This window comes from Giraffa tippelskirchi, chromosome X, assembly GCF_054371585.1.
Source record: "Giraffa tippelskirchi isolate mGirTip1 chromosome X, T2T-mGirTip1v1.2.pri, whole genome shotgun sequence".
Classification (NCBI taxonomy): Eukaryota; Metazoa; Chordata; class Mammalia; order Artiodactyla; family Giraffidae; genus Giraffa; species Giraffa tippelskirchi.
Window position 1 is genome coordinate 136941848 of NC_137289.1, and position 23769 is coordinate 136965616.

Sequence of the window (23769 nt, forward strand, 5' to 3'; positions counted from 1 at the left end):
TAATTCCATTTCAGGTTTTTGGAAAGAATACCTCATAGGCGGTCTTATATGCTTCCTATTGTGTGACAGAAGAGGCTGATAGTGCTTGGTTGTCCCACCTTTTTTGATGCTAAGATGGATCATTGTGTTTAGGTGGTGATAGCTGATCCTTCCAATTTCAAGTTCTCCATCTACCTTTCATCTAATGGCTTGATTCATTTACAGTTGTTGCCTGAATCAGTTCCTTCATTATGGTTTTCAAAATCTATCATTTTCTAATTCTATCATTCCTTCTACAGAATAATCCTGTAAAGAGCTTTCATCATTTAATATTACATGGTTGGGTTGGCCTGAAATACAGTTTATACAAGAAAAGCCATGATAAATCCTTAATTATTCCTTCTTAATTGCCATTAAGGCTTCCCTGGTGGCTCAGACAGTAAATAATCAGCCTGCAACATGAGAGACCTGGGTTCGATCCCTGGGTTGGGAAGATCCCCTGGAGAAGGGCATGGCTACCCACTCCAGTATTCTAGCCTAGACAATTCCACGGACAGAGGAGTCTGGCAGGCTATAGGCCATGGGGTCACAGAGAGTTGAACATGGCTGAGCAACTTTCACTTTCAATTGCCATTAATAACTAGAGAAAAAGGCAGGAGTCTTGCATCTATACAAAGGTGCTGGAACTTTATCCTGAGGTAAGGAAACCCACCATGGGTTTTAAGCAGGGGATAAACAAGATGAGATTTTCATTTTAGGAAGCAACTTTTGGCCCTGGTGTGGAGAACGAGTGAAAGTCAGGAAGGTTCTACAGTGTGTGTGCATCTAAGTCACTTCAGTCATGTCCGACTCTGCGACCCCATGGACTGCAGCCTGCCAGGCTCCTCTGCCCATGGAATTCTCCAGGCAAGAATGCTGGAGTGGGTTGCCATGCCCTCCTCCAGGGGATCTTCCCCACCCAGGGACTGAATCCACATCTCCGGAGGCTCCTGCATTGCAGACATATTCTCTACCACTGACCACCAGGAAAGCCCAGGTTCTAAAGGGAGCTGTCATGATATAGGCTGGATCTGGCAAACTCTGGTAGGGGTGCTAGAGTAGAAGAGTTTGACAGAATTCAGATAGATGAGAAAGCAGAGTCAACAAAATCTAGCTGTCAGATAATGCAGGGGATGGAGGTGAGAGGGAGTGTGGTAGGATGACAGGATAAAACCTTGATTTCTAATTTGGTGAACTAAGTAGATGATAATGCCAAAAACCACCTTGAGAAATACAGGGAGAGAAGTAGAGGCAAGTTACTTTCTAAATGAAAAACTAAATTGGCCCAAATACAGACCCCTCAGACAGAAGGAAAGTTTAGGATGCTATAGCATATTTTTTTTCACTTCAGTCTAACAAATAATAGTAAGTGCATACTATACTTCGTGGTGGGGGTGAGATTGCTCATATAGAATAATCTGGATTCCAGAGATCTATAAATAAAAATCAGGGATTATTTTTGTTAGCAGTAAGTGTTTAACCTGAAGGAATTAAATTCTAACTGCTAGTCCTAGTCCATTTTTAAACATAGTTCAAATTCCTATCTATCATTATTTTTTGCACTATTCATTACAGAGGTGCACCAACTATTTTTGGAATTCCTTAATAGTAGATGCAGTGTTTTCAGAAGTGAAAATGCTATGCAAGTTTATAAGTGAAAATCTTTTTCTATGTTGGATTAGTTTGCCAGGACTGCCGTATGAAGCACAGCAAACTGTTATCTTAAAATAACAGAGAGTTATTGCTCATAATTCTAGGGACTAGAAGTTCAAAATCAAAGTGACAGCAGGGCCATGCTCCCTCTGAAACTGTGGGAGAATCCTTATCCCTTCCTAGCTTCTGCTGGTTTGCCAGCAACCTTTGGCTTGTTGATGCAATATTCCAATCCTCTGTCTTTACATGGCCTTCTTCTTATAAGGTAAACAGTCACATTGGATTAGGGGTCCACTCTACTTAAGTATGACCTTATCTTAACTGATTATATCTACAATGACCTCGTTTCCAAATAAGGTCACTTTCTGAGGCACTGTGTGTTAGGATTTCAACATATGATGTGGGACTAGGGGGTGGGGTGGACAGAATTCAACCCGAAACAGCGGTCTAAAGACCCATGATGAATTATGGAAGGAAAAGTTTTCATTTGAAAATTATCTCCTTTAGCATCCTTTCAAAAGCCTTACATTGATCTTTGTAGAAACTAAAATTTATTTTCATTTTTTTCAAAGTGATAGTCATAGAAGCTTACCATTTCCAGAAAGCAACATGACACGCAGATATATTTAACAGGGATACTTTTAAGTACTTATTTGACTATATCTTACAGTACATTTTCCCCAAGCATTTTCCTGAAATTTTTTGAAAGAATTAATTATAGTGGAAAACATTCATTCTTTATGAGAATACAACACTAACTTTCACTAACAATACTTCTTGTTAGAATGAAACAAGGTAACGTATGTAAACCATTTAACAATTTGCAAGTACTCATGAGCTGTTAGCTGCTATTAATATATATTTAGTATTTTTTAGGATTGCAATGAATATTAAAGAAGTTAATACACATGAGACACTTATCATAGCACCTGACACATAGTACTTATGAAATAAATGTCTGTCTGTTGCTGTAAAGTGTCCAAAACTGCCAATGCAACTTCTAATTGGTTTATTAATTGGCTTACACACACACTCAATATTTGCATATAGTTTCATTCGATGGGGTTTCTTTAAATTTCATTTAATCCACAGAATTCATCCCTCCGTTAGTAGACAGTTGTAAGTTATTTAAATTCAATTTTTTAGGTAAAGAAATTTCTTAATGTTTACACTTCCCCAAAGCATTTATTTTATTTACTACTTATCTGAAACATGACTTGAAAGCAAGCTACTGAAATCATAAGCAATGTGTTGTTTGATTAAAACATACTTCGTTTACAAATACGCCTTATTATCTGCAACAGACCTGATTTGACACTGCCCCCATTCACGCAATTTTTGACATATCTTTGGGATTAAAGCTGCAGATTTCCCAAGCATGGAGATCCGAGGTTCAGTTGGTGGTCGAGGAATAGAGCTCTATTTGCTGCCATAGCTTTACCCAAATTTCATTTCCCCAGTTGAGGTCTGATCATAGGCTGATCTTAAATGTACGTCACTAAAAAAGTTAGGATTTTTTAAAAGTATCTTTTCTAGTTGCAGATGCAAATTTATATTCAAAAGCACAAATATAGACTTCAAAAATAAAAAACCCCACAATAACAGCCACGTTCTAAAACAACAGTTTCAAAAAGTTTTTTTTTCCATAGTGGTGAGTAGGAACTAGTGGTTCTTAGGTTTTTGTTTCAGAATGGTTTGTGGACTGAAAAAAAATTTGAGAACCACTGCTCTAACCAACCAAACTAAATTGATAGTTATAAAATGGGAATGTTTATTCTCTGAAGGAGTACTTTACACTGCAATTTTTGGTTAATGTTAAAGCAGTCATTTTTAATATCAGTTTGAAAATGAAATTTGAATGTATTATCTCCCTCTTATGAATTAGTGTTTATAAACAAGAACATTTAGTGGGTCTTTTCTGTGCTAGTAAAATGAAAACTGAAGGAAAACAGTAGCTTGTTAATGCTCCAGGAATGGCTCTTCTCAATTCCTTGTCAAGTTTCAAAGCCCCATAATTCTTCCCCTTCAAACAACTCTGAAACAAAATGACACCTCTAAGGATTAAACATTTTGGAAACCAATAAAGGAAAACATTAAAGCATGTCTGACACAGACCTCTCCTCCATACTTCCCTGTTCCTCCTGTCTTCCACTGCGTAAGTATGAGTCAGGTAATGTTAACTTTGAATCATACATTTGTAGTTTCTTTTGAGCATTACATAAACAAAGTTTTGATCATAGCCTATGAGGCAACTGACCTGTAATCATTTGCATTTCAACATATGTGGCTTGAAAAACAGAACAGTAAGTTACCCTACATGCTCTTTTATTAGAATTCCACAGAAAGTTACAGTATCATTTTGTGTGTGTGTGTGTCTCATATCACTATGAGAGTGCCCTCAAGAAATAGATTATACCCTAATGAAATGATCACACAACAAATGGAAAGAAATAACTTTTAGGAGTAAAGTCTTTGAATTATATTATGTATGCAGGAATACTCCCTTTATGAAGTTGGTAACAATAGCTCCATTTATTGAATGCTTCCTATGTGGCAGGCACTGTGCTTAATGCTTCCCAGACATTATTTCTATTTAATCTTCCTCAAAATTCCACATGGGAGGCATTGTTATCCTGTTTTCAGATGAGGAAAACTAAGCTTATTGTGCCATTGTTTATTGAGCAACTATTACATGCCAGACCCTTTAAGTTCAAGCTTAGAGATGTAAAGGAACCTGGAGTTTAGACATAGGCCTAGCTCTGCTCTTATTGTGATCCTATACTGCCTTACCATGAAGAATGTTAAACGTTTCAAGTATTTGTATCATTGATTGTCTTCCCCTTAGTTCCTTATAGATTTTATGAGCATCTTGCATCACATGCAATTCCAGAATCATTGAACTTTATATCTATAGGAGAATCTAGAGAAGATCTTACATTTTCTGAAACTTGAATTCTTTCAAATAAAATGTCCAGATAGGTTTAGAAATATCTGTTGTCTCTTAAGATGTGTGTCAATCAGGAAAATATTCTTAATAATTTTTACTTGGGAAATTTCAAAGATGAAATTCATACACATGAAAAAATATGTCACCATGTATTTTGTTTAATTATTGTCTTATGCAAGATAGAATTCGAGCCCAAGTTTTATCTTTCTTTCTTACTGGAAAGAAATAGTTAAATAGTCTCGAGTGATTACTTTTTTGTATGGAAAGTAAATATGTTTCAGATAATGTAGAGGGATAACACCTGTCTCAGAGAGGTACTGATGAGTAAGTACACTTTATGGGTTTTCTATAGGGACAAACCTATAACTGCGAGTACTGCATGTATATGAGGTGGAGATTGTGCCATGAGCCATAGTTTAGTCATCTTGTAACTTTTCCAGACTGATGTAACTCCATTTTTTTTTAACAAATGTTATTTTGTTAAGTAAATGCCCATTTAAACTTGTATACAAAGGTTATAATTATAGCAGGAAATTGTTGGGGACAGAGTAGGTTAAATCTGGTTGTCCTGTCATACATCAGGAATGATTTCTTGAAAATCTAGTCCAGATTTTCAACTGAGGTTTGCTGTTTCCCTTTGCTATAGTTTCAAGTAATAACTTTCCAATATCTTCGTTCTGACTGAGAGATGTGTGTGTGTGTTGGGGGAAGGGGTATAGAATCAGTAGGTAACTGAATCAACTCTTTCTGCAGATTTTGCACCGAGGAGCCCCAAAAGACAATGGAATGTGAGGGCATCACTTAACATTACAGGACTTTAGGAATACATACAAGGCTCAGTGTTAAAGGAAAATGCTAATGCAGAACTGTCCTGTACAGCTATAATGCCAGTCTTGACAAGTAAGCCACATATGTAAGTATACATTTTGTAGTAGCCACATTAAAGAAGTAAAAAAAAACAGGAAATTAATTTTAACAAAATATTTTAACTCAATATATTGAAAATATCAACTCGTCATTATTACTGAGGTCTTCACATTCTTTTTCGGTACTAAGTCTTTGAAATCTGGTGTGACCTCAATAGCAACCAGCCAACCTTGTTTTAAGTGCTCAAGAGCCACGGTGTCGCTAGTGGCTACCATATTACCCTGCACAGGTGCTCTCTAGAGGCAGTTATTCTTTGAATACCTAAGAATATTCCTTTCTTAAATGGGGGTAGGGGGGTGGTGGCGGGGATAATCCCGCTCAGGGCAATATCACTTTCTATGTTCAAATAACTCATTTTGTTGCCACCTGCAAGACAAATCGGAGAAGGCAATGGCACCCCTCTCCAGTACTCTTGCTTGGAGAATCCCATGGACGGAGGAGCCTGGTAGGCTGCAGTCCATGGGGTCGCTGAGAGTCGAACACGACTGAGCGACTTCACTTTCACTTTCATGCATTGGAGAAGGAAATGGCAACCCACTCCAGTGTTCTTGCCTGGAGAATCCCAGGGACGGGAGACCCTGGTGGGCTGCTGTCTATGGGGTCGCACAGAGTCGGACACGACTGAAGCGATTTAGTAGCAGCAGCAGCAGCAAGACAAATCCCCAGCCTTATTTGATTTTCCTCAATTCTCCCAGCAAGAGTGAGTGGTTGCACCACTCTTGGATTTAATAAATGAAAGAAACCAAAAAGTTTATTGTTAATCAAAAGAAAAAAATCGCTTTCTCTTCTTTTTGGGCAAAAGGAAGGAGAAGAGTGTTTTTCCCAAATCAATTCACATACTTATCAACTTGAGCCTATGTGCAGGACAGCTGTGCTAGTGGTACTTTAGCCCATTATTAAGTTCATTTAAAGCTTAACTCCTGCAATGTGACCACTGTTCACACTACTTTTTCAGACAAACTCGCTATTTTAAAAGTTCTTCCTCTGAATCAACTTTCTACTGAAATCAACTTTTCAGTATGCAAACAACTTGATTTATTTTAAAAAGGTTGGCTCTACCCTTTGAGTGGAGTATTTAGAGTTGGACAGTGTTAGATACATGATAACTTTTCAACTGTGTTTTTACTAAAGAAAGAATGTTAATTGGAATAATTGATCACCGTTGGGGGGGGGGGACTAATTTACCTTTAAACTAACCAAACTGACCGACTTCTTTTCGCTGTAAGGAATGGTAACGTGCTTTGCAATATAAATGAAAGATAAATCTGGCACTTTGTACATAAATGCAAAACGATACACAATTCCTTATCTTCAAACTACTGCAGGCTGGTTTTACTGTCAGGAGTTACAGAGACGGTGGCTGCCAAATTAGCTGAGGTTTGGGTCCAGATTGGATTTGCAGCACTTGAATCAGCATGCTGGGGGAGGTGACAAAATCACGAGCTCCGTCCTCCCCACCCCCACCCCACAGACCACGCTGAGCCTGCCCAGATGTTGCTCAACCCTGAGCTGTCCCCCTGAGTCCAAGGCTGCAGGAGAGGGCGCGCAGCGAGGATTTCCGGCCGCCTCCTCAGGCTCCCTGAACAGATGGAGCCTCTTCAGGTGGCCACGGGGCTCCCGGGCCTCGAGCCTGTTGTGCCTAGGGTCGCGCCAGCGAAAGCAGCAGAAAACTAACACCTGCCTCTCTCGGCCCAGAGAGAAACCTTGCACCGCCCGCACAAAGCTGGCTGGGCAGCTAGGTGTGGGGCTCTAATCTCATCCTCACACCTGCGTTAGGGAGAAAGGCCAGGGCTCTCCAGGTGTGTGGGTCCCTGGAGGATGAAAGGAGCTGTTAAGAGGCGTGCACAGGAGCGCAGCGGGGGACGCGCTGTGGTCGCCGAGCGTGGGAGGACCCGGACGCCTGGGCAGAGGCCTGAGGGGATGGGAGCACTGGCCGGCTTGGAGATTTCCCTTTACTTTTTTCCTTTTCCTTGTAGGGCGGTTAGCCAATGGCTGCGGTAGCTTTCCACTCAGCCCGGCGACTTTTACACAATTCTGCCCGGGCGCACTGAGCTCGCCGGGCACCTGGCGCCGGGAACATGGGGTCGAAACCTCCGCCACCACCCACTCCAGACGTCCAGGCCTCTCCCTTCACGCTCTCCCAGTCTTCTGGCGCTCCATCGCCGTCTGGGGATTGGGATTCCTTAACCTAGGGCTTCCCTGTCTTGGGCAGGAGTTAGAAGCCCTCCCTCTCTCCCCTCCTCCACTCACCGCCAGCCTGATTTTTAATCTAATCTTTTATTTAAAGTCAACAGAAAAGCAGGAACCCCGGGCTCCTGCCACCAAGATATTTTAAAATAATTCCCCAACCTCTGCCGAGACTGGCAGCCTTAAAGAACCTCCTTGTTTTCTCCTTCGTGAAGATTTAGGCTGCGGAGAACCGGGGAGGGTTGGGAGGGGGCGAGCTTGGAGGGTCGCGCCTGAAGCCCGAGGGCTCTGCGGACCTGGGGGGGGTGGGTCGACTCATGCAAGACGAAGTAATTCCAGATATTAAAAATAATATAACACAGAAGCGTCAGTTTGGAGAGCCTTAACTCAAACCGAGAGCCGAAGCCCCAAGCAGCTCCAGGACACGAAGCCTTCTGTGTCCCCATCGTGGGGGTATAGGGGCAGGTGAATGCCCATCGTATGACCCTGGGAGAGGGTGGGTCCTGGGCCATTACGAGATGTGTCCATAGACTCGGCGCGCCCACATGCACCCACGGAAGAATCGGGCCGAAAAGACCCCACGCCCCCTCCCTGGGTCCTTGGTACCATACCGCACCCCCTACGCCTCGCCGGTCTCTCCCTAGATGGGTGGGGACCACTATTCTCTACATCCCTGAGGAGCCTTCAACCTGCTCGGACCCGTGGGTCTTAGAAACTCTCAGCCTTTCGCACCTCCTCCTTTCCCGCTCTTTCCCCCACCTCCCGCCGACGCCCCCAGATTTCTCCGCTTGCCCTTCCTGAAAGAAGGCGAGGCCCAGAAGCTTAAGCTGGGGCGAGGAAGGAGGGACGAGCCGAGCGCCGCGGCCAGGGGCGTGTCTTCCAAGGCCCCGCCCCCGGGTGCGCGCGGCGGTGGCGGCGGCGGCCGAGCCTCGCTCTGAGAGACAGGTATCGCTTAGGCGCCATGTTGTGAGCGGAAGTGGGGGAGCGCGCGGGGGCCGCTGTTCTGCTGGGAGCGGGCGCGGGAACCGGCGGGGGGGGGTGGGGTGGGCGGAGCTGTAGTCCCGGCGGCGGAAGGAGGAGAGGAAGAAAGGGGCGAGACCCGGTGCCGGGCAGTGGCGAGAAGCTCTCGCTCAGCGCGCGGGCGTCTCCAGTCGGGCGCGCGGCGTTCGAGGGTCGGTGTCGGCGCCGAGCCCTCTCTCGGGCAGCCGCCGTTGCTGCTGCAGCTGCTGCCGCCGCTTCTGCCGTGGGGCTCAGGCGGCGACGGAGCGGGGCCGGCCGCGGGGCGGGCGGGGAGGGAGGAGGCGGTGAAGGCGGCGGGCCGGGGGGGAAGATGCCGCTGGCGCAGCTGGCGGACCCGTGGCAGAAGATGGCTGTGGAGAGCCCATCCGACAGCGCTGAGGTGAGTGCAGCCGAGCGGCCGCGGCCGGCGCGCCCCCTCCCCGCGCCCCCGCCGGTTCGCTCTCTTCCCGGGAGCCGGCCACTCGGCCCCTTCCTCTGCTGCTTGCTTCTCCCCTCGGTTCGGGATTCCGGTTTGGGTAGTTGGAGTTGGTCTGTTTGCCCTTCTCTTCCTCCCACCCGCACCCCCTCTCCCTTCCCTCGCTAGAGGGGCTGTGGTGTGGTGGCGCGTGGGGTTTGGAGTGGGCGCCGGGGCTTTGCAAGAAGCCGATTTTCATCAACTTTGCGTGGGGGGAGCAGGACGCGGAGCGGGGGCCGGCGAGGAGTTGGGAAGTTTGGCCCTGCCTCGTCGGGGGCTTCCCTGGACCCTGGTGACTTTGGGGGATGCGGGAGGGGTGTGGATTGGGTTCACTGGAGAGCGGGGACTCTCGAGTCCGGCCAGGGGACAGGGTTACCCTGGGGAACCAGGCGCGCGTGGGCAGGAACGGCCCAGGGCAGGGGTGGCGACCTGTGGGGGGGTTTCGGATAAGGGGTGCAGGACAATCGAGGGTTTTTGGCCCCCCTCCCATCTGCCGCAGTAGTTTCTGCTGCTGCAAAGGAAAAAGTGGAAGCCTGAGGTTCTCCATCCTATCCCCCCCGCCCCGTTTCTGAGGTCGTTGAGCTTGAGGACCCCGTCTCTTCGAGTTTAACTTGAGTTTCCTGTCCGTGGAGATGATACGGTGATATTCAAGGAGATCAGCGTCCGCAGTAAAGGGCTTTCTGGTTTACCTCGCCCGGGATCTGGGGACCGTCCCTGAGATACCCACCCTGGTGACCCAGACCCAAACGATATACCCAAACAGAGCCAGACAGAATTTCCCCGGCTCTTCGCAGCCCCTTCTGTCCCACAACCAACTCGGGGTCTGTGAAAATAATCCAGACAAGACCCATTCCAAGGCATCAGCGCTCCTCTCCGGAGCGGAAAATCAATTCCTGATGGTGGCGCGTCTGTGATTCTTCCTTCTTGACTTTTTGCTGTCTTCTATCCCCACAACGGACTTTGGGGGATTGCAGGATGGTAGGCTGCGTGTGTGTGATAGTTACTGAGTGAGTGACCCCATTTCTGGAAAGCATGACTGAAGCGCGGGGGCGGAATGGGGCAGGCTCTGATGAGTGGTGTACTTGGCGGCAGCCGCTGCCCTGCCCGGCCTCCGCAGTGTGAGAGGTGGATAGGGTTACTGGTTACGTCAGTAAGACCGAGGCTCAGTTTTGATCTGAGATGCGGGACACTTGCATTCTTGGGTTGAATGGAGGGGGAGGGGGACAGGGATCAGTTCAAATCACTTTGCACTTTTTGCCTGGTCGCCTCCGCTGCTGAATAAAGTAAAATGTTTACTTGCTCTCCTTATCGCAAGCAGAATTGTAATAGTGCTTACGGTTGGTGCTTTGCATTTTGCGACTTGGATCATATTTTTAAAACCTAAACGAAACGCTGTTCTTCCATGGAAAACACATTGATAGATATTTCCTAAAAATATATTTTTTAAAGGAAATAAGGCTTTTAAGTCTGGCGAAATTAAGAGAATTTCATTTAAAATTGTTAGCCAGTCTAATATTGTAGAATTTTTGTAAGGAAATCAAATTTAGAATGTTTAATCATCTTTTGAATGGATAGTGTGAAAAAATAATGCGTCCGGGACTCTTTTCATTCATTATTTTTTCCTTCAGAAAAATTTTTTGCTTTAAGTACCATAGGTAAAAGGTTAATAAAGTATGTTCTCAAACTGCCGACCTTGTGGAAAGAAATTGAATTTGCTTTGAGCCTGATTTTTAGATGCAAACGTTAACATTTGCTACTGGTAGTCAGTCCACATTTCTGCTTGGCATATATCATGTGTTTCATTTAAGATTCCACCTGATCCTTTTTTTATGCAGCATACATTTGGATAAAGAAAACACAAAACTAATGTTTATTTAGCACTTACTATATGCCAGATACTGTGCTCATGCTATTTCATTTTATCCTTACAATCCCCCAACAGAGTAGGATTTTGTTACAGATTAAGAAACCGATTTCAGAAGTTAAGGGCACAAAGATTATAAATAGTAAATTGCAGAGCCATAATTCAAAGCCAGGTGAATATAATTCATGTGCTTTACTTTATACTAAGGTAGATGTTTCATATCTTTTATGGAAAAATCAGTATAAAGAAATAAGCCAATAGTTAGAGGCCATGTATTTTTCGGAAACAATTATGGTATTATAAGATGTCTCATTTGTTAAAGCCTACTTATTTCAGTTACTGTCATGGTTTCCAGAACCTGGCAGATAGGTTTCCACAACTTGCCATTTTCAAGTAATTTTCTTGAAATTCTGGCATAAAGTATTTCAATCAGAGCCAGTGTTGCCTAGATTTATTAAAATTAGAGTCTAACAAATTGCTTTTAGATATTTTATTGCTTTTGCTTATTTAGCTGTTTCAAGTAAATTACTTCTGACACAAATTTGAAAATATTGAAACCAGTAAGGAGAAGGTTGAAAATTTTCATTCGGATGTCTAATATTGGACTTAATATTATGCCATCTTCTCCCCAGTAAGTCCTTATCAGTGAATAATTGTATTTTACTAGAGTAAAATCATTAAAAAAAAAGTCATTGAGTAAAAACACCAAAATGTTTCTCTTCAGGCTAAAAGATTTCAGGGTCCTTCTCCATAGAGATTTACATTTATAGTCTCTTCCTTAGGAGACTGAATTCTTCAAAGCTGAGACTTTTTTTTTCTTCTCTATATCCTCAGCACTTGACACAGTGTCTGACATATACATAATATAGACCCCCTAGATGACCAGTGAGTTAATTATGAAGGTCAGGAATAGGGTAACTGTCAGTCTTATTTCTGTTCTTATCATTTTAATCTTAAATTGAAATATGAGCAATCTTAAGAGAACTGAGTACCTCACCAAAAGTACAGGCAGTTTCTTGATTCCTTTATATGTCTTCTTGACCTCATATGGGTCTCATGGTGCTCAAAACAAAAAAACCCTTGTGGTTGAACTCAAACATGGGTCAGAACATGATAGGCTAGAACTATGCCAAATGTTTAAAGAAGCAAATTTAGAATAATAAAGGAAGTACTATGTAAGCAAAGTCAAGGTTGGTACAAGATTAAAAACAAAATAGCTTCCTAAATGCTCCAGGTTAATTCAAAACTCTAATGAATTATTTAAGATGGTAGTGTGTTTTTGAATATTTGGCTGTTTAGGAGATGGATATCAAGAGATTGTGGCTAATGAGTTCTACAAACTCCAGCCTCTGCTCTTAGGGACATTTACTGGATCATAAGCCTGACTTAAAGAGACACTTTCTCAGTTTTAGTAAAGATAAATTATAGTAAACCTAAATATGAATGATTTTCAAAAAGAATAAAATTAAGGAGATTCTCTTTGCTTTATAGAAATGTGCTATGTAAAAATATAATAGCTACCTTGAATTCCTTTAAATAAGATGTACCCATAATGCATTGAAAAATATTAACTACATAAATATTTACAAAAAACAAGACCCTTGTTTTGGAAACTATCTTCACTGGATGTGCAGCCATTTGTAATTTCAAAGATTATATTGGATTCTGTAGTATTTCCACTATATCAGTATTAGATTTCTTATATTTCATCTGTAGGGAAAAACATTCTATTAAAGTGTGGTCTTTGATTTTGAAAAAAAATGTTTTATTAAGTTTCTTTTCCTTTTCCTGTTTCATTTTTACCACTTTTCAGGTTTTTTTCTTTCCCCCAAGTGAAGATCTGAGGAGAGGACAGGTATTGTTACACGTCAACTGTCGAATAACTGTGACACATTACTGAACACTTTGCTGTTTTCAGTGATTATACTATTAAATATCAGTTTTTTAAAACTAAATTTAGGAAAGTTTGCTTTATTTTGGCAGCTTGATCCTATACTAATGGGGTTAATCCAAAATGAGAAACTTCTTTGATACATTTAAATTTTAAGATAAAGGGAGAAGCCTATCCAATTAAAGAAACAAGTATAGGCAGACTTTGCCTTTTCATCATTGTTTCTGGAAATCACAATGAGTATATCTTAGTTTTATATAAAAAGAGTGGCATAATTGGGATGTGCACTCTTGACCAAGGACATGACATTTGGTAAATTATAGAATGATCAAAAATATAGCAGATCATTTATCAGAAGTCTGAATTGCAGAAGAGTTGTAAAGATTTTTTTTTAAATTTATCATCCACTAAAAAATTTATGCCATTGTGATCATTGACAAGATTTGCTCTAGAGTTCCATACTCAGGGACCTGTGATCTGCTAGGCTGTGAAATGATGGGTGACCTCACGTGGCCCAGTTTGTCCAGTGCAGACTGAATGTTTTACACCCAGTGGTTTAGGATTACAGTGTACAACAGTGACATCTTGGTGGTCTCTTGGTAATACATGAGTGTAATAGTGCTCAGTTGTATGTTTTTTGGTGGATAACAAGTTTTAAAGCATTGGAATGCAAGTGAGTAAATGTAATATTTTAACACATCCCACTCCCTATTTCACGTAATAGGAAGAAAAAACCCAAGTAATTGCATTTTAATACTTGGCATTAGACTTACACTGCACCCCCCTGCCCCACCCCCCACTTAGGAGTTGATAACAGTTTCCTGTGTCATTAATCTGGAACAGTTATCAAATCTCAGTTACTCTAGCTTTTCAATTTATACCAAATGGAAAGATAACTAAATCTTAATTGTTAAGTAAAGTGTGTCAGTTAACAAAACAAACACAAATATATATGTTGTATAAAACAGTATAAAATGTATCCATATAAAACATAACTATCATTCAGTACATTTGGCTATTTTAAGCAAATAAGTTAGTTACTAGCAATTAAATATTTCAATTTTACTTATTACACTTCGTGGGATAATTTGAATGTATGGCAAAGTGTTAAAGAACAGACTTTGAAGCCATGAAGATCTGGGTTTGAGCCCTGCTTCTACCACTTAATATGTTTGTAATCTTATGCAAGTTATTTAAAATCTCTATGCTTTAACATTCTAATCTGTAAAATAGGCATAAAAATAATATCTACTTTATCAGGCTGTGATGGGAATATAATATATGTAAAGCATTTGGTTCAGTACATGGTTTAAGTAGTTAATAGTTATAATGAATCATCTCTCAAACAGAACTATTTTAGGAAATTCTGTGTTTTTCTTCTGGGGTAATTTTTCCAGAATCAAACAGAACAATTAAAAATGGTTTATTTGGTTGACCTGTTTTAAAAGAACCTTTGTAATATCTGAATATAATTGTAAGGGTAAGGTGAACAGAAATCTCTTGAATTTTACCCTTTTTTGTATTGTTCCCCTCTTCGATAGTGTCTTTAAAGGGGGGAAACAGATAAAGAACATTTTGAGGAATATGTGTGGAAGGAAGAAAAGAAACTATGTTCATATTTCAGTGATGCTTAAATTGGAAGCCTTCTCACAATCCATGGCATGTCGTTGTTTAGTTAGCAGTAGTTTTTTTCCCTTAGTGATATATAAGATAATAGTGTATCTTAACACATGATGGTGTCTAGTAATTGATGAAATATGATATACTGTATATGTCAATCTCTTGAAGAAGGTGTGTCTGTGAAGAAATAAACTTAATATATAGATTCAATAGGTAGAGTTTTAACTCACTTTCTAAAAAGTACCAAAACAAAACGTGTGCGTCTTTTTATATTAGGGTCACTTCTGTTAATTTCCTTTTTTAGGGACAGAAATTAATACTGCACACCTCCCTCCCCATTACTATAACCATGTTTGTTTTGGTTATTTGATTATGCTATGAGTAACTGGGTTTTCCTGTCTAGAAATACAATCCTTTGGATTTTATTCTGTTATGTGATACCGGTATTCAAGCAACTTTCAATAGTACATATGGTATTTTCAACTGAGAAGTCTCTGAAAATTTGCAAAATGTGTCTGTGCCCCAACAACCATCTTCTCCCTCCAAAACACACACATGCACACACACAGAGGATCATGACATAATCAAATAAATTTGGGGGTCATGGAGTTAAATGAGATGTGACCAATGTCTTTACTGCCCATCATCTTAGAAATTTAAGATGATGATGTACATGATGAATCTGCAAAAAGGAAATAGCTCAAAGCATTTGAGACTTGATGTCAGCACCCCTTTTTCGTGAACCATCTATTGAAGTCTCAAAGGACATAAGTGCTTTGCAGAACACAGTTTTGGAAAGTCTGATAACTATAGTAATACGATCCAGTATTGCCTGGAAACAAACTGTTATGTTTAATTGACTGTATCAAAGCTTTTTTTCCCTGCAACTGTCAAAAGTTTTTGTTTCATTTTGAAGTCTTTCTAAATTAATTTGTGTAACAATTATCCATCTTAATAGTGGACTAAAATTTAAATACAATAATTTAAATTAAAGTTTTAAATAATTTAAACTTTTAAAAGCCAATGTTCTTGTATATTATCATATGTGAAATAGAACATCATTCCATGTTCGATGCATGAGACAAATGCTCAGGGCTGGGGCAATGGGATGACCCAGAGGGATGGGATGGGTAGGGAGGTGGGAGGGGGGTCCAGGAAGGGGAACACATGTAAACCCATGGCTGATTCATGTCAATGTATGGCAAAAACTACTACAATATTGTAAAGTAATTAGCCCCCAACTAAAATAAATAAATTTATTTAAAAAAATAAATAAATAAAAGCCAATGTTCTGAGATTAATGGTCATATTCTATCTTAATATCAAGCTAATTGCCCATACTAAATGGCCCCCTTATTGACTTGCTGTGTAACTTATTTTTAATATTTGTAGTTTTTTTTTTTAAACTTATCACTTGCTACTTAATGCCGCTGTCAGTCTGTCTACCTGTCCCATTCTTTTTTAATTAATTGCTTCAAACTTACAGTTACTAGAAAGTAGCTAGGATTAGTAATATTTTTGTGCAGCCGTTTTTAACTTGGGAATATTGGTGAAACAAAACACCATTCCAGGTTCGATGCATGAGACAAATGCTTCATCTTTTAAAAAATTTACACTTACAGCTTACTAAATAATGTAAGGGGTTCCCTGGTGGCTCAGATGGTAAAGAATCCGCCTGTAATGCAGGAGACCCAGATTTGATCCCTGGGTTGGGAAGATGCCCTGGAGAAGGGAATGGCAACCCCCTCCAATATTCTTGCCTGGAGAATTCCATGGACAGAGGAGCCTGGAGGGCTACAGTCCATGGAATTGCAAAGAGTTGGACACAACTGAGCGACTAAAACTTTCACAAATAATGTAAAATGACTTTCTTACCCTTTTTCTGATCTCTGTCCATCATGTACACATACCTCTGGAATCAGGGATGTTTGATAGACATATTACCTACTAACAAGCCGATTTTATGTTCCAACCTACCGTAGCAGAATAGCTCAATTACTGGCATTACCTACTCTGAATCTTTACCTTCTCCTCAAGATGTCAGCTAGAAAGAAATGTGAATGAACTAAAGATCAGCCGGCTCCAAGACTGAAAGCTAGCCTGCTGTCCCACCTGGAGTCAGCTCTCCACATTGTCTTTTGGAGGGTATTTGTATGTGTGTGTGTATTTTCCCCATGAAACAGTGCTAGTTCCCTGAATATTACATAATCATACATTTATGTGTAAATCCAAAAGCATTTTTATACTTCCTGTTATTCTCCTCTATTAGTATAAATAGAATTACAGCAGTAGGATAACTTGAGTCAGATTTGCCTGTCTTAACTAACATTCTATCCATGGTCTCTTACATACCTTAAAAACTAATTATGTTTTATCCACCATGTTAATTGATTTTTATAATCTTACATGTGATGATGATCTCATCTTCATTTCTGACCTGGTCATCTAGATTTCTGTGAGCTTACCTCTAATCCTTTGGGCCACAAAACTTGTTATAGGAAACTTGGTTTAGTCATTTGATATGAGTTGGAAGCAGATGTCAAATGATGGCCTGAAACAAAAGTTCATTTTGACATTAAGAGATTGAAGTACATCTCAAGTGCAGTGTTTGGGGAGATATCTTCACTCTGGAAATCTTGTAGAATCTATACTAAAAATCTCAGTTATGCAGAATCTTATTTTGCTTCTTCACATTTAGGAGCAGAGGAGTCTATCTGAAAACAATATAAAATAATAGGAGAGATTCACTTAAACAACTTCTAGATAGGCACTGTTCGGTCGCCACTAGCCACATGTGGCTATTGAGCACTTGAAATGTGGCTAGTATGGCTGAGAAACTGAATTTGTTAAATTAACTTTAATTAAAACTTTAATAGTCACCTGTGGCAATTGGCTACCACATACAACAGTACAATTCTAGATTATAGAATACAAGTTGAATCCTTTTTTCTACACCAGTGTTTTTCAACTCTACTTTCTATTGCTTGCATTTTAAAGTTAACAGGCTTAACTCTTTTTCTAAATGAAAAGTATATTGAATATGCTTTTTCAAATTATGTTTAATCAGCTTTGTCTTGTCTATCTTCTACCCTGAAGATTTTGATAAGTGATACATGTACCTCAAATAACCATTCTGCACTTTATACAACTCTACTAATTTTACAGTGACATTTCTCATTCAAGTGGTAACATCGAAGCATTGGGGAAATTTAGCAATCTGAAATGGTGCCTTTTGTTCACTATACTATACTAATTAACACTGGGAAAGTAGATTGATACATCTTGGAGATTAACATTTACCGAATGCCTTCTCTTTGACTGGGGTTTCCCTGGTGGCTTAGATGGTAAAGAGTGTGCCTACAATGCAGGAGACCTGGGTTTGATCCCTGGGTCAGGAAGATCCCCTGGAGAAGGAAATGGCAACCTACTCCAGTGTTCTTGCCTGGAAAATCCCATGGGTGGAGGAGCCTGGCAGGCTACCGTCCACAGGGTGGCAAAGAGTCGGACATGACTGAGCAATTAACAACTCTCTCTGTTTTCTTTGACTAGACGCTTTGTGTGTATCAACTTGAATGAGATAGATGTAATTAACCTCAACTTACAGATGAGGAAACTGAAGCCTAGAGAGGTTAAGTAACTTGCTCATGATTGCACAGCTATTAAGTGGAGGAGGCAGAGTTCAAACACGAAGTCTCACAGATTGAAAATTCCATTGATTTTCCACTAGACTGCCCGGCTTTGGTTGCGAACAGCATATAGGTGAGTGACTCGGTCAAAATGACATCTCCTCCTAAGGGAGAAAGGGTCCATATGGTTGTATTGAGCACATGTTTTTTTATAGGAATGTATAGGTAGACTTAGAAAAGCAAAATTGATATTACTCTTCAAATAGATCTTGGATAAAATAACCTTCTCTGAGCTGGCTTGAGAAACAGCATTTGTGACATTGTATGGGAAATTTTTACAATTTTTAAGCTGTCTTACAAGTGAGAATTTGAAACAAAAACTACTGTACTTGAAAAAGGAGGTTTGCCTAGATGTAACTTAACCCCTCTCCATAAAGAAGCCCCTAGGTGTGTGCTTGAGTAACTGCTGTTTTTTAATTGCAGCTTATTAAATCATTACCTCTTTATATTTGCATCTTCTTTTCAGAAAAAATCTATTTGACTTTCCCTCAGAGTGCTAGAAAACAGGGTCTGACTGAACCTGAAAAAGTTGCCAATTATCTTGCTAGAGTGAAAGGAAAGGAAATTTAAAGAAATGTTACACAATCATTGGTGGCTTTTTTTCACCCTTTGGATTTTTTTAACTGTTAGGTTAAAGAGCCTCAGTTAATCTTTTTAAAAAATTGAGATATGATTTATATGCCACAACATTTCACTCTTATGAAGTATGTAATTCAATAGTCTTTAGTATATTCATAAAGTTGTACAACCATCATCACTATCTGATTTCATAACTTTTTCATCACCCCCAAAATCCCATACTCATTAGCCAGTTACTCCCTACTCACTCCTTCCCCCAGCCCCTGGTGACTAATAATCTAATTTCTGTCTCTGTAGATTAGTCTCTTATGGACATTTCATATTAATGGAATTATATGTGGCCTTTGTGTCTGGCATCATTCATTTAACATAATGTTTTCAGGGTTCATCAGTGTTGTAGCATATGTGTCAGTGTTTCATTTTTATGGCTGAGTAATATTCTGTTGCATGGTTATAGCAATTTTGTTTAACCATTTATCTATTGATGGACATTTGAATTGTTTCTATTTGGAGCTATTATAAATGCTGTGAACATTTGTCTACAAGTTTTTATGTGAATATGTTTTCAGTTCTCTTGGGTATATGCCTAGGAGTGGAATTGCTGTGTCATATGGTAAGTCTATATTTAATTTTTTGAAAAACTGGCAAATTGTTTTCCGACTGGTTTGTACCATTGAAAGGACTGATGGCTGAAGCTGAGACTCCAATACTTTGGCCACCTGATGTGAAGAACAGACTCATTTGAAAAGACCCTGATTCTGGGAAATATTGAAGGCGGGAGGAGAAGGGGACGACAGAGGATGAGATGGTTGGATGGCATCACCGACTCAATGGACATGAGTTTGAATAAACTCTGGGAGTTGGTGATGGACAGGGAGGCCTGGCGTGCTGCAGTCCATGGGGTCGCAAAGAATCAAACACGACTGAGCGAGTGGACTGAACTGAACTTGTACCATTTTACATTCCCATCAGCAGTGTATGAGAGTTTCAGTTTCTCCACATCCTCACCAACACTTGTTATTGTTTTTTCATTATAACCACCCTGTTGTGTGAAAGTGGTATCTCATTGTGGTTTTGATTTACATTTCTCTAATGAATGAGAATGTGAAGGATTTTTCATGTGTTTATTGTCTACTTGTATCCATAATTCTTGTGCATGTTTTGTTGCTGATTTGGGAACTTAAATGGAGTTTTACTCTAATGCCGATATAGAATATCCTTACCTATGTCATGCTGTATACATTGTTCTCAGAAAACTTAGTTTCAGTTTGTACTTTTAAAAGATTTGCTTTATTTTTAGATGTGATAAATAAAAAGCTTTTTCTAAAACAATAGCTTTCCAACTGAGTGAATAGAGACCTACATTCTGTGGAAATATCTTAGGATATCTCATCACCTGGGCCCACCTCCCAGCTAGAGCAGAGTTTCTAAAGAAACACATCCAGGAGTAAAAGATTAATTTAAAAAAATTATAGAAAGCAAAAATTGAGATGATATTTTTCCTTACAGTCCCTTTAGCCTCAGTCTTGTTATACTATAGTTTCTTACTTAAAGCAAGACTATAGCAATAAATCAAAGACCAATCAAAACAAAAAGTCTGCAATCTCTGAAATTAAATATAAATAAATGAATTTTCAAGAATCCATCTCTTAATGTGAGATATATAGATGTTTCATTTAAAGAAGTAAAAATGCAAAGCAAAACCTCTGTTTGCCTTCTTTCCTTCAAGTTCCTGTTGGCTCTTGGTATAATTCAAGAAGAAGAGCTATCAAAATGGATGTTGGTAGCAGTAAGGGGAGTTACTTAAAGAGAGGTGTCACTGGCAAGTTAAAAATAAGATTTGCTTTAGATTATTAAAAAGAAGAGCTCAAAATGAGTTTTAAAGCGATCTTTCCCCCCTGGCTGTTCTGAGTTTGTGTAGCATATTACTAGGTGATAATGAATAAAATAGAGTTCTTTCCTTTGGAATATTATAATGTGAAATTATTGAGGTGGACAGACAGTTGAATAACATGAAGCAAGCTAAGTTTGCCAGGAACAATATAAACATAATTGGATCTTTAGGGGAAAATTATGATTTATGATGTTATAGCAGTTTTCCATAGTGCATTTTTAACCATAATGTGGAAACCTAGAAAATAAATGTTATTACGCCAAACACTCAATAAAGTTTCTTTTAACATATACACACACACACACACAATGTTATTTCAACGTAAAAAAGTAGTCATTTGGAGGAGACTTCTGTTTATGCCAAGATGGAGGAGTCTTGTATTTTTCCTTAGGTCTTCCTTTACAACTAAAACACCTAACAAACAAGCACAGAAACACTCTGAAATGTGGAAATAAGAAGGCAGACTGCCTGCAGACTTTGAGACTAAAGGAATGACACAAATAGTGAGTTCTCTGGGTGTTCTTATCACCTCCCATATATCCTGGAGGGTGTTGTAAAAGCCTCCAACCTGGAACCAACAACAGGCACAGACAAAACGGACTCCAAGAAAAGCCAGTCTTTAACCAGACTGGGGGGTGGGAGGAGGGTAGGCTAACAACAGTAAACCTTTTTGGCAACACCCACCCTATTGTAGCCAAACACCAACAGAAAACCCCACCCTACTCCTAGGCAGCAAGTGGCAGTGCTTGTATTCCTCCACCCCATAGTGTTGGCTGGGCAGCTGAGGGACCTCATCTTCCCTTCCTGCCTAGCAAAAGCAAATAGCACTTTGATTCCCCCTGCTGGGTGGTTTTGGCAGGTTGTGCAGGGACCCAATATTCCCTCACCGCCACCCCTGTCCCACTCCCTACAGAAGGAGGTGGTGGTCTCACTAGAGTAGTGTCTGTGGGGTCCAGCAACCACTGAGCCTCCAACCCAACCTGAAAGAAGTGAGACATAACAAGGTGGTGTGAGGCAGGGCTAGTCCCGGCTAAGCCTCCCCACTGCCCTGTGTTAGTGTTGAGCCTCTACCCTCACCCAGCATCAACAAGGTAGAGCAAGATGGTTGGAGGTGGCCTAGTCAACACTGCTTCCCCCTCCCCTGATACAGTAAGGCCCAGGTGCCACCCCCATCTGGCAGCTACAAGGCAAAACAGTGGTGGATGACAGGGCTGATTGGCACTCCACTCCCCCCTCTCCCCTCTCCTGTTGTCAGCTGGGTCTTTAAAAGAGCTGAACTTTCTTCTCTGCCTTGCAGGAATGAAGCAATGTGAGTCAACCCTCCACTTCCCCTTTCCCTACTGTCAGTGGGATCTGTCAGGGAGCTGAGCTTACACCTCTACTCTGTGGCAATGGGGTGGTGCGGGTTGGTGCCCCACTTTCACTAGGAACAAGAGTGAAGCTGAACTTCCATCCCACCCATCTGCAAAAAGACAGTGTGAGTCATTGCTCTACTTTTGCCAGGGTGGTGTTGGCGGAGCCCAGCAGGAAGCTGAACATACACACTCACCCTGCCCTCACACTACACCTCAGCTGGTAGACTGCCTGCTAAAAAAGAGTAAATAGGATCCAGAGTCTTAAATTCTCCAAAATGTCCATTATTGCAGTTGAAGTTTGCTTAAGAACCAGGAAAATCATATCATGAGTGAGAAAAAAAGGCACCAGATACCAACACTGAGATGCTTTAGATGTTGGTTCTCTAACAAGGATTTTAAAACAGCCAGTATAAAAATTTGAAACAAATGAAAAATTAGTCTCGGAAAAGAAATAAAGCAGAAAATGGACATTTTTGAACCGAAAAATACAATAACCAAAATAAACTTACTACATGGGCTCAACAGAAGAACAGAGGGACTTCCCTGGCAGTCCAGTGGTTAAGACTCTGGGCTTCCACTGCAAGGGGCAAAGGTTTGATCCCTGCTCAGGGAACTAAGATCCCACATGTGGCACAGCCAAAAAAACAAAAAAGAATGGAGATGGCTGGGAAAGAATCAATAAAACTGAAGATAGAGTGGTAGAAATTGCTCAATCTGAAAATCAGAGTAAAAATAAACCAAAAATTAAATGAAGAGTGTCTTAGGGGTCTGGGCAACATTGACAGGAAATTTAATATTCATGTCACCACATGAGCAGAGAAAAAAGGTGGACTTGAAGAAATAATGCCTGAAATTTCCCCAATTTGGCAAAAGATGCAAACGTACAGATTCAAGAAGCTGATTGAACCCCACATAATGTAAACCTAAAGTAATCCACACCTAGACGCATCAAAATCAAACCTTTGGAAATGTGAAATTATTTAATGGCTATAGAGTTTAAATTTTGCAAGATGAAAAAATTCTCGAGATTGGTTGCACGACAGTGTGAATATGCTTAACATACTGAACTGTACACTAAAAAATAGTTAAGATGTTAAATTTTATGTTGCATGTATTTTACAATTAAATTAAAAAAAATCAAACTAAAAGACAAAGAATCTTAAAGCAGTTAATAATGAACTATTACTTACAGGGGAACAATGATGGAAGCCAGATGGAAATGGCACACTGTATTTTAAGTACTGAAAGAAAAGAACGGGCAACCCCAAATTCTATACTTGGTGAAAATGACCTTCTATCATGAAGGTGCAACCAAAGCCGTCTCAGATGAAGGGAAGCTAAGAGAATGTGTCTGTAGTAAGACTGTGAAAGAATGACTGCAGGTAGTTCTTCAAGCAGAAAGGAAGTGGTAAAAGAAGGATCTGGAACATCAAGAATAACATGAATTCTACATATTTTCTTCCAGAAAATAGATGGGGAAACATATCACAAGTCATCTTTTGAGGCCAGTGTTACCCTGATACCAAAACATAAAGACAGTACAGAAAAGAAAACTACACATCAGTACCCTTAGAAATATAGACACAGAATCCTCAACAAAATATTAGCAAAACAAATCCAGCAACATATAAAAAGAACTATACACCATGACCCAAGTGGGTTGTATTCCAAAGA

At 40.4% G+C, this 23769-nt stretch overlaps 1 protein-coding gene across 18 annotated transcripts in view; it reads left to right on the top strand.

Annotated features, from left to right (window-relative positions):
* Window positions 1-23769, top strand: part of RPS6KA3 (ribosomal protein S6 kinase A3) — a 151731-nt gene that overhangs the window by 38829 nt on the left and 89133 nt on the right. For 10 of the 18 annotated variants that reach the window (XM_081565985.1, XM_081565989.1, XM_081565978.1 and 7 more), the window contains exon 1: window positions 8844-9131. Coding sequence is in view for 5 of the 18 variants with exons in the window: in XM_081565972.1 (XP_081422098.1) it covers window positions 9063-9131 (69 nt within the window). In the remaining 13 variants the exon portion in view is untranslated. Of the gene's footprint in view, window positions 1-5371; window positions 5532-8225; window positions 8678-8843; window positions 9132-12883; window positions 12926-17951; window positions 18341-23769 lie in introns of those variants that run through there. The other 8 variants (XM_081565986.1, XM_081565976.1, XM_081565987.1 and 5 more) reach the window with 7 other exon arrangements.